This window comes from Myxine glutinosa, chromosome 12 (genome assembly GCF_964187855.1).
Source record: "Myxine glutinosa chromosome 12, kmMyxGlut1.1, whole genome shotgun sequence".
Taxonomy (NCBI): Eukaryota; Metazoa; Chordata; class Myxini; order Myxiniformes; family Myxinidae; genus Myxine; species Myxine glutinosa.
In genome coordinates this window covers 32,875,108-32,886,485 of record NC_136272.1, presented here as the reverse complement: position 1 = coordinate 32,886,485, position 11,378 = coordinate 32,875,108, and the positions used below count along the sequence as shown (strand labels likewise).

General features: G+C 50.5%; 1 protein-coding gene across 6 annotated transcripts in view; it reads right to left on the bottom strand.

Annotated features, from left to right (window-relative positions):
• LOC137437989 (leucine-rich repeat flightless-interacting protein 2) overlaps positions 1-11,378 on the bottom strand; it is a 107,396-nt gene that overhangs the window by 3,861 nt on the left and 92,157 nt on the right. For 5 of the 6 annotated variants that reach the window (XM_068132813.2, XM_068132815.2, XM_068132814.2 and 2 more), the window contains 6 exons: positions 11,222-11,287; positions 10,944-11,067; positions 10,617-10,666; positions 8,192-8,294; positions 4,624-4,703; positions 4,235-4,339 (listed from right to left, as the gene is read on the bottom strand). In XM_068132813.2, coding sequence (XP_067988914.1) covers positions 4,235-4,339; positions 4,624-4,703; positions 8,192-8,294; positions 10,617-10,666; positions 10,944-11,067; positions 11,222-11,287 — 528 coding nt within the window. Of the gene's footprint in view, positions 1-4,234; positions 4,340-4,623; positions 4,704-8,191; positions 8,365-10,616; positions 10,667-10,943; positions 11,068-11,221; positions 11,288-11,378 lie in introns of those variants that run through there. The other variant, XM_068132818.2, reaches the window with a different exon arrangement.

Here is an 11,378-nt window from a genome sequence, read left to right as displayed (position 1 = left end):
CAGCGGCGACATGGGACCCACCGCCGTCCGACGCAACACCCATGGCGCCCGAGTACCCGGCACGGTCGACGACCGAACTGCCGACGCAATTGGCGGCCGCTACACCGAGCCGACCACCTCCAGCACGACGACCGGGGCCTCCAACTGACCAAGTGTGGTGTTACTATCATGCCAGGTTCGGACAGAAGGCTCGGACATGCCGACCCCCGTGCACCTTCGGCAGGCCGGGAAACGGCCGGGCCGGCGTTCATTACCAGCCATGAGCGCCGGCCACACGGGCAACTTACTGTTCATCACGGATAAAGCGTCCGGACGGCGCTTCCTGTGCGACACCGGCGCCCAACTGAGCGTCATACCCGCCTCTGACCAGGACAGGCAATCCGCGGTTTGCGGCCCCTCCTTGGTTGCGGCCAATGGATCGACCATCCGCACCTTCGGCCCGCGCAACGTCACCCTCTGCTTCGGCGGCCAACGCTTTGCTTGGACGTTTGTAACCGCAAACGTGCCCATGGCTCTGCTAGGCGCCGACTTCCTCTGTGCACACGGACTGCTGGTGGACGTCCAACGGCGTCGTTTAATCAACGCCGAAACCTTCAGCTCCCTGGTATGCACATTGAGCAGCTCCGCGCCGACCGAGCTGGCATGCGCCGTCCCGGCGGCGAACGAGTTTGCTCGCCTGCTCACGGAGTTCCCGGCCCTCACGCGGCCGACGTTTTCGGCCGTCGCAGTACGGCATGGGATCGAGCACCACATACCAACCACAGGCCCGCCGGTCTACGCCAGGGCCCGCCGCCTCGACCCAGCCAAGCTCGCCGTGGCGAAGGCCGAATTCGACGCGTTGGAGCACCTCAGCATCGTGCGGCGCTCCGATAGCGCGTGGGCCTCGCCACTGCACATCGTGCCAAAGCCGGGGGGTGGATGGCGCCCGTGTGGCGACTACCGCCGTCTCAATGACGCTACCACCCCCGACAGGTACCCGATCCCGCATATCCAAGACTTCTCCGCCCGTCTGGCGGGATGGGTCATTTTTTCGAAAATTGATCTCATACGGGGATATCACCAGGTACCTGTCAGGGCGGCCGACGTCCCTAAAACGGCAGTCATCACGCCGTTCGGCTTATTCGAATTCTTGCGGATGCCGTTTGGTCTCAAGAACGCGGCTCAGGCGTTCCAGCGCTTGATGGACGGCGTGCTGCGTGACCTGCCGTTCCTTTTCGTTTACCTGGACGACATCCTCGTCGCCAGCACGTCCCGGGCTGAGCACCTCCTCCACCTCCGAACACTGTTCGGGCGCCTCAGCGAGCACGGCCTCATCGTCAACCCGGCCAAATGCCACTTCGGCACGACGGCCGTTGATTTTTTGGGCCACCACATCACCAAGAACGGGGCCGTGCCACTGCCAACCAAGGTCGAGGCCATCACCACGTTCCCGCGTCCCCGCACCATAAAGGCCCTGCAGGAATTCCTGGGAATGGTGAATTTTTATCACCGCTTCGTGCCCCGCGCTGCTCAACTCGTGCGGCCCCTCTACGAAGCCCTCCGGGGCAAGCCGGCCAAGCACGACATCGCCTGGTCCGCAGCAATGGATGCGGCCTTCCAAAGCTCAAAGCGGGCCCTCGCCGACGCAACACTGCTCGCTCACCCGGTGCTCAACGCTCCCATCGCCCTCACCACGGATGCCTCCGACTACGCGGTGGGCGCCGTACATGAGCAATGGGTGAACGGGGTTTGGCAGCCACTCGCTTTTTTCAGCCGGCAGCTCCGGCCGAACGAGCTCAAATACAGCACGTTTGACCGGGAGCTCCTCGGTCTACACCTGGCCGTCCGCCATTTCCGCCACCTCCTGGAGGGCCGACCTTTCACGGCGTTCGTCGACCACAAGCCGTTGGTTTACGCCATGGCCAAGGTCACGGAGCCGTGGTCGGCCCGCCAACAGCGCCACCTCTCCGCCGTGTCGGAGTTTACCACGGACATCCGGCACGTCGCCGGCAAAAACAACGCCGTGGCCGACTGTCTTTCCCGGGCCAGCGCAAACGCGGTCCACCTGGGCGTGGACTTTGCGCTTATGGCGGCGGACCAAACCACCGACACCACGGTGCAAGCCCTCCGGGCGGCGGACACGGGCCTCCGCCTGGCCGACATCCCCTTCGCGGACACTGTCCTGCTCTGCGACGTCTCCCAAGGCCAGCCTCGCCCCATCGTGCCCGTCACCTGGCAACGCCGCATCTTCGCCTCCCTCCACGGCCTTTCCCACCCGGGCCGGAAAGCTTCCCAGAAGCTGGTGTCGGCGCGATTCGTCTGGCACGGCCTTCGTTGGGACGTCCGCGATTGGACCAGCACCTGCACGGCCTGCCAACGGGCCAAGGTCCACCGACACACCCAGGCCCCGCTGGCACCTTTCACCGTGCCCGAACGACGTTTCGACCACGTCAACGTGGATCTGGTGGGCCCCCTCCCCCCGTCACGGGGGTTCACACACCTGCTCACCATGGTGGACAGGACCACCAGGTGGCCGGAGGCCGTTCCCCTCGTCTCCACCACCACCGCCGACGTGGCGCAGGCTTTCATCGCCACCTGGGTCGCCCGCTTCGGCGCACCGGCGGACATCTCGTCAGACCGCGGACCACAGTTCACCTCCGAGCTGTGGGGCGCGGTCGCCCGCAACCTGGGGGTCAAGCTCCACCGTACTACGGCCTACCACCCCCAAGCAAACGGGTTGTGCGAGCGATTCCACCGCTCCATGAAGGCCGTGCTCATGGCCGGCCTTCAAGACGGCGGTTGGGCCGACCGGCTGCCGTGGGTCCTTTTGGGCCTCCGCACGGCCCCCAAGGAGGACCTCCAGGCATCCACCGCCGAGCTTGTCTATGGCCAGGCGCTACGCGTCCCGGGCGAATTCGTGCCCGACGCTACCAGTCCCTGGTCCGCAGCTCACCAGCGCTCAGACCTCCAGGAGGCCGCCCGACGGTTTGCCCCCGTGCCAACATCCCACCACGGTGACCCCCAGTCCTACGTCCCCCCAGCACTTCGCACAGCGGAGTATGTTTTTGTGCGTCACGACGCACATCGGGGGCCACTCCGGCTGCCGTACGACGGGCCCTTCCGGGTGCTGCGACGGGACGACAAGTCGTTCGTCATCGACATCGGCGGCAGGTCGGACCGGATTGCGGTGGACCGCCTCAAGCCGGCGCACGTGGACGTCGACCACCCACCACGGGTGGCCCTTCCGCCGCGGCGAGGCCGCCCCCCGTCCACGGTGCCCCCCACTCGACCGCCCACCACCACACCGGACCCCCTCCCACGACCCGCCAGGGGTTCGCTTCGGCCGGGTCATCAGGACCCCCCTCAAATTGACCCTGCCGGTGCAAGTCGATTCTGGGGGGACGTGTGTAGCGGCTACCGCTGGGTTTTCACAATCGCCTTGCACCTATCAAGGACGCGGAGCGATCACCATGCCGGGCTCGTCCAGGACGCCCGGGCAGGCCCGCGCTCAACTTGCCAGGCCTCGGTCGGGACGCCCGGGCATGCCCGGGCATGCCCGGGCAAGCTCGCCCTCAACTTGCCAGGCCGCAGCCAGGACGCTGGGCCACGCCCCCTCTCGCCTTTCCTGGGCAAACGCTCCGGGATAATATGTATATATATTGCTGCCCGATAAACGGGCTTTTCAGAGTGCCTGAGTGTTTGGTTTGATTAAAGCAACTCGGATGAATTCCAGCTTTTTGTCGCGTCCATTCTTCCGATCGACGTAGGAGCCCCAGCTCCTTCAGGAGCATGTTGATCAAATGCTTCCAACAGGAAGGAGGGTTTGGCTTTATGACTTCCAATGGGTGGGATAGCAATTGGCTTTATCAGTCTTCCACTGGAGCTCCGCTGATTTGGATGTCATTGGCAACAGCTTTCAGTCATTGTTTCGGTCTCTTATGAAACAGTTTCTTTCTTCTCCATTACAGGTTTCATTCTATTCTTCCAGCACCTGATTCGATGAAGCTTGTAGTGGAGTGAATGCACTAACGAGCTTCTATTCTTCATATAGGAAAACCAATCCAATGTCACTCAATCTGTAAACTCTACATAAGGCTAGGAAAATGTGTTTGTGTGCTGTCATAATGTGTCCAGAAGCTGATGACTTCCTGTTGGCAATCATATCATTGTAATTACAAATTCCTTTCGTGCAAAAACTGTCAAGAGACTTAATGGAATATGATTGAAGCTCAAACGTTTGACACGAGTGCTGTACCTCTCTTTGGAGCCTTCTCCTATCGGCCTTGAGCTCGTCTTCCACAGCCTCCGCAGTCTCGGCTGCTTCCCTCTGCCGCTTCAACTGGGCCTCTAGTCTTAAGACCTGCCACGTAACATCCACAACATCTCTGATATTGTCCAACGTGACCTCAATATTCAATGTTTTCCCATTTTATCGCTTTTTAAAACTTTAAACAAATTCTGCCCAGATTCTTAATCAGCTGAGATCAGTCATCATTGGACTACCTATTACAGGTCTTCAAGGAGGGTCATTTGTAAGCAGATAAGTAACTTGCAAATATCACAGACCAAGTAAATGGCAAGGTGGTTGGTGTAGTTGAGCATATCAAGAGAAACAGGAGCAAAATATTAAGAAAGGATTCTTACCGTTTGGCCTACAGTTGTGATTTCCTGTTCCGCCTTTGATAGTTTCATCTTGTACTCACTTATCTGCTTGTTGGCATCACCTTGAGAGACATCACCACAATAAATCACCATGATGAATGATGCAATTCAGCCTAGTTGACTTAGCTATGATTTTGTGCCCTTCCATTTCCTGTTGTATGACTTGCCTTTAAGCATGTTATGTTGTATAATACTTTACAAGGATGAACGATGATGAAACTTGTACAACGGAGGAGGACATTTGACCTGTCATGCCTGTACCTTATCTCAAATTAAACTGAAATCTACCTATTTACTTTTATTCTCTGTATAAACCACATTCCTGTGATGAACCTAACTAGTCAAACATATCCTTTTTATGATTAACTTAGATATCCCAGACAAAGACAAAGATAATTCAAACATCCACATTCCAAACACAGACAGGACCGCAGACTTTACATCCACACACGAAGGATGGCATGCTCGGAGATGCAGCACCCCTGCAGGTACTGCACCAGGACAGTTGTTTGTGGTTGGCTTTGACCCCACAGGGAAAAAAAAATCCGGGACTTGGAGCTCAGAGGCCAGCATAACAAAAAAGCCTACAGTCCCAGCTTTCCCATGTATGTCTCCCATTCAAGTACAAACTGGGCTCGGTTCTTCTTCCCTTCTGAAAACTTATGGGATTCAAGCTGATATGTGACTTGGCGAATAACATAAGAGAATATGCTGCACTGTTATGTAATACCCATGTGAAGGTAGTTGCGAAGTACAAGGACTTGTCATTCACTTTGGAAACAAGTGAATGTGAAGTCCTTGTACTTCACTGCAGTGATGATGCCAATGACTGACAGCATGTCGCAGAATCCATCCATCCATCGGTCGCAGAATAGGAAATCACAAGATGTTCAAGGATCGACAAGATTTGTCTGTTGGTTCCATCTGAGTACTTGTCTCATGATGCTGTCACAGCAGGTTCAAGTCCCATATTCTGTCGCTTTGTCCGACATCTCCAAATAAACGTGATATCCGAGGAGTATCGAAAGAGTATGTTCGACCTTATTCACATCCATTCATAGTAATCATATATCCATTCCACAATTGTGTGTTGCAATACGAATAGGCCACCAGACCTGTATGCTGCAAGAATGGTTTGAGGAACAGCAGGCTGTCCTGGAGAGGTCTGTTTCCACATCAAAAGTTGTTGAGGCATCATTGCAATGTGTTAAAAACCCCCGTATCAGGACCCATTCAGGATTCCATTATATCCCGACCGATTACCGGTGCATCTGGTAATCCAACTCAAAATTTATTCAGCTTTTATCAACTGATAGCTGATAAGGGTATGTTAACCGCCATGGGAAATGAGGCGCAGTTGAAGTTTCAAATGTTAACCGCTCCCAGCTACCAGTCGAAATGGCAGATGCACCTCACTTCCCCTGGTGGTTAACATACCGTTATCAGCTTTCACATTTTTTATTATTATTTTTGTATACAAGATCGGGGCTCGTGTAAGAGCTAACATCAATCACACAAAAAAAACCGACACACAAAACATACAATAAAGGGAGAGGGAGACAAGATGGCGAGAGAGAGGGAAGCATACAAGTACAACAGCAAAGAACAGGGACATCGGAAGATCTGTTGGAGGGAGAGGGCTTGGGGAGGGGGGGAGGGAGGAGGCATGCGAAGGAGAAGGGGGGAGTGTGCGAGGCAAAAAACACATAGACACTGCTATGACTTCCAGGAAAGAAGTCGGTATTTTAAAAAAGTGGATCTGGGGTGAATTAGCGGGGGTAGAAGAGATCAAGGTTTTGGATGGGGGCAGACAAGAGATGGTGGTGAACAGCTGTTTTAAAGACCTGGAGGGAGGAGTGGGATTGAAGAGAGTGAGGGAGTTTGTTCCAGATGTGGGAGAAAAGAGGAATGAAGGAGTGAAGGTGAGCAGAGAGTCTTGATTTTGGCAGTTTAACCATAAGAGGGTTGCAGGCAGATCTTGTGCGACCTGGAGGAATATTTGGGGGACAGAGCACAGAGAGAGCTGGGGGAGCAAGGCCGGAGAGGAGTCGGTAGAAGACAGAAAGACCACCAACCTGCCTACGGTGAGTGAGTGAAAGGCCCTCGGAGTTAGCTTCATCGCGGGAGATTCATGACAAATCCATTGTTGACAAACTTCATGACAAACTCCATTCATGACAAACTTGTCTGTTGACACTAGCCTTCACAAAGACGAGCATGCCACTGTATGATTCCATATGGTTTGTCTTAGCCTTTCCAAGTACATGTGGCTTTAACGAGCATTCACCATTGCATACACAAATGTACAGGAATTTGTGACCACACCCAACCCCACTGATAGGTCGGATCTGCATCCGGACCTGAATCAAAATCTAATAGGGCTTGTTTTTGTCACCGAACCAACTCATCCACCAAGTTATGTCATATCCCATTCACAGCTTTTTGAGATATTGCGCTATACATATATCGTTTTTGGCCCTCTCAATGGTGATGAAGAATCACTTCAAAAATTATTTCCACAAAAATTTAATCGATTCGTTCCTCTCACACACCCAACCCGTCTACTAAGTTTTGTCTGAATCTGTCCATAATTTTTTGAGATATCCTGCAGCTTTTTGAGATATTGCGACAAACGACAAACAAACAAGACGTCATGCAGAGCACGATATTTGCGAAATCCCTCCCTCCCCCCAAAAAATGTTGCCGTGGATACATCAAATTGTCCATTTCATTAAGATTAAAATTGACGATCTTAATCAAAGCGCAGGTCAATCGGATTAAAATTGATTTTTCAGATGGAAAGTAATGATTTTAGAAGTTTGACCTCGAGTTGACCTTTGACCTTTCGACCTCAAAAATAATCAGTTTCCCAAATTACCGACTCAATATGGAAAAGCTGTTCAATTTTCAAGTCAATCGGATGAAAAATGGCAATTTTAGAAATTTGACCTCCGAGATGACCATTGACCTTTGACCTCAAAATCAATAGGCTTCTTCCTTATGACAAACTCTAACATCTGGTGATGTTTCGTGAAGATCGGTTTAAAATTGTGACGTGTAGGCGATTGACAGACAGAATAACGCACAAAACCAACCAATATAGTTGAAAAATCTTAGATTTTGCAAGTAACAAATAGCAGTGAAAACGTAACTTCTGTCCACCTTCAATGGTGGAAGTAATAAATAAATGGCTCCTTATGAACTGTACCATGACAATCACCACCATTGAGGTATCAGAAATATCCAATGTATCAAGTAATAGGGCATTTGGGATTGAGAAAATAGGGTTTGGAATAGAAGCGAAGCGACGGGCTTAAAATTTGGCAGTTCTGCATATGTAATATGTGGATAGTCTGTATTACACACAAAACTAGGCAGTGGACAGTCATCAGCTTGTTTACAACTGCTCCAGCTGACTTTTGGGTAAAATCAGAGAACACGATGTAAAATTAAAGCAGTGCTATACAAAGAACATTTTGCAGTAAAGACATCACAACAAAGTGTTGAGGATGAAAGGAAGCAAAAGGGCAACAGGAAGTTTAAAGCTCACGTTGGTTGTCCAAAATGGCTAAATCAAGCCCGTTTGCAGTTTCCCTTCGCTCCATCACTCCCTGTGCCCCGACCTTCTCAAGCTCTGTTCGTAAGCTGCACACCTGGACAGCCACAGCAAATAATCTATGGCAGGATGGACTCCCAGCGAGTTTTTGTTCCCTGTGAACACATCTGAGCAACAATGCAAACCGATCCTGAACGATAAAAGGAACACACGTGTGGATAATGTGCATCGATTTCCATACTCGAACCTTTCGATGTTGGGGAATAAGGTAATTTACAGGATTCTTGGAGCTTATACATCATTGGACTATCCTGGGAATTCCCATCTCATAGCTCCTTGAACTATCATGGGAATTTCCATCTTATCGCTTACGTCCTTGGACTACCATGGGAATTTCCATCTTATCGCTTACGTCCTTGGACTACCATGGGAATTTCCATCAAGGAAAAAACGAGTTGAAAATAAAAACTCCTTAGGGAGCCATTCAACAAACTCCTCTCACATCCGTGACTGCGTGCTGCTCAGTTGGTGCGAATGGCATTTTTACACACTCATCATAGTCCGTATATAATATGGATGGTGTTTCCATCTCTCGCAGGTGTTGGCACCGAAAAGCTACTCTTTGACCTCTCATGGAAGTTCTACTTTTATGCCATGACACAATTGTGCTGACATGGTACAAGACAGTGTTTTTGCAACTTCACTTCCTCTTATTTAGATTCTCATTACATTTCCTATTCACCTTTACCTAATCGCACACCCTCCCCACTAAGGTCAGGTCAGGTATGGGAGCATGCGCTGGAGCAGCGCGTCGCCACATCCACTTTTCGACGGTACTCCAGGGGCCCCCCAGGGGTCTGACAATCCCCCAGTCTGATGCCTGGCCCATACCTATCTCCTTGAGATGTCGATTAACCTGCTGCAACCACGAGGCACCTGTGTCTGTCCCCTTGATTATCACGACTAGCTCACCCATCTACCGTATAAAACACAATGCCAGTTTGTGTGTTTGTACTGATGTCTGTCCCCTTTCATAAGGCCAATCCTTTAACACGAATGTGTGTTCACGACGGTCTATTTTTGAGGATAAAACTAACTCAAAAAACATTTTCCATAAAAGAATAATTATGTCTTTTTCATTGGAATCGTAGACGGTGGCTTGCAAACCGAGCCTCAAGGGCGGTGTACAGAAGCGTTTTTTAAAGATAACAATAAAAACAAGGCGTGGGGAGGTAAATTCACTACACGTGATGTGCAATGCATGCAGAGTAAAACGAGTGTTCATTTATGTCTGTACGATGTCAAATAAAAAACAAGATATAAACAGACCTGACAGTAGGCCGAGACTTCAGACTTTGGCTTGCTCATGAGGCGGCACCGTCGAATAAACTGTTTACGAGCTATATACTAGTGCCTCTTAGTGCATTAGTCCAGCAGCTACATTCAAGTGTAAGGTGTGCATAGAGGGAGCTGCAGATGGAGGAAATGTTGAGTTGGATCTTGGAGATGGCGTGAAGCTGGAAGGTGTGAAAACATTTTGTTACCTCGGAGACATGCTGAATGGAGAAGGTGGATCAGACTCGGCAACGGTTGCTAGAGTGAGATGTGCATGGAAGAAGTTTCGGGAACTGAGTGGCGTGCTGACGAGGAGGGGAGTGTCGTTGAAGCTGAAGGGAAAGGTGTATGCTGCATGTGTGAGAAGTGTTATGATTTATGGGAGCGAGACATGGGTAATGAATGTAGAGCAGCAACGAAGGCTGGAAAGGGCGGAAATGCGAATGGTTCGGTGGATGTGCGGAGTATTGTTGAGAGAGAGGAAGACAAATGATGAATTGCGAAAGATGATGGGAATAGAGCCTGTGATTGATGCTGTGAAGAGGAACAGGTTGGGATGGTTTGGTCATGTGTTGAGGAAGGATGAAAGTGACTGGTTGAGATGAGTGATGGAAATGAATGTAGAAGGAAGTAGAGGACAGGGAAGACCGAGAAAGACTTGGCTAAAGGTGGTGGAAGAAGAAATGCGGGCAAGGGGGTTAACAAGGGGATATGCAGAAAATAGGGCAAAATGGAGAAGATCGTCATGGGGACCGCAAGGCTAACCCCCACTCTAGCAGGGAAAATGGCCTTAAAATGCCTGTTTTTGTTGTTTTGTAGTGCATTAAAACCTGCACAATGCGTGCATCCAGACGATAAAGTAGAGTGTTCTGCTGCATCTTAAAGACTAAATAATAAATCAAAGGCAACAAGGATATTATTTGCCGCATCATGGTGTTCTCTATCTCGCTTTCAAAGACGTCTGAATTGTCGTTCCACATATCTGACAGGTTCAAAAACCAATAACATGCATGCAAGTGTGTTTGTGTCGATCTGGTGTTTGAGAGTAGACGTATAAAGAACAGTTGAAGATCTCTCTCCACACCTCTTCCTGCAGGCTCTTCTTCTCCTCCAAAAGTGTTCTTATCCGCACATCTACGGAAGGAAATTTGTATTTAAAAACGTCTTAGAAAGGCTTCATTGTGAATCAGAATGACCGCAGCCTTTAATCACAATCCTGAGACTCAAAATATAGGCCATGATCCGGTGTAGCATAGAAAGGCTGAAGTTTAAGCTCGATTGTCAAGAATTAGGAAACAAAGTGTAAAATACATTGAAGATCGTTACGGTCATAGTCTGGTAAGATCCCTTGTTCTTACTCCCTCCCATACCTGTCATTTCACCTTACAGTACTTTGCATCTGCTGACTTACCGAGGACAGATTCTGGGCCGGAATCCAAACCCTGGAACAGATTTTCCACAAATGGACTGGATTCTCTTGTTACAGACACCTCCCCATTACACTCCAGCTCAGAGTGACGTTTCATGCTAGTATTCTGCAAATACACAAAAACGATAGCATTATTTACTAAATACAGTCACGCACGCACACACAAACACAAGCATGGTGGTGTGTGTGTGTGTGTGTGTGTGTGTGTGTGTGTGTGTGTGTGTGTGTGTGTGTGTGTGGACAATTCCAAAGCTGTGTACCTTGGCATTGCTGTGTGCAGTCTCCTCCATATTTACAATCCCATAATTTCTCTGCCTCTCCAAAGCCTACAAAGAAAAGGATGCAGAAAATGAACCAAAAGCAGATATTTCATCAATATTATGTCTTTCCTGGGATTAGATGATACCTTAGAGAGTG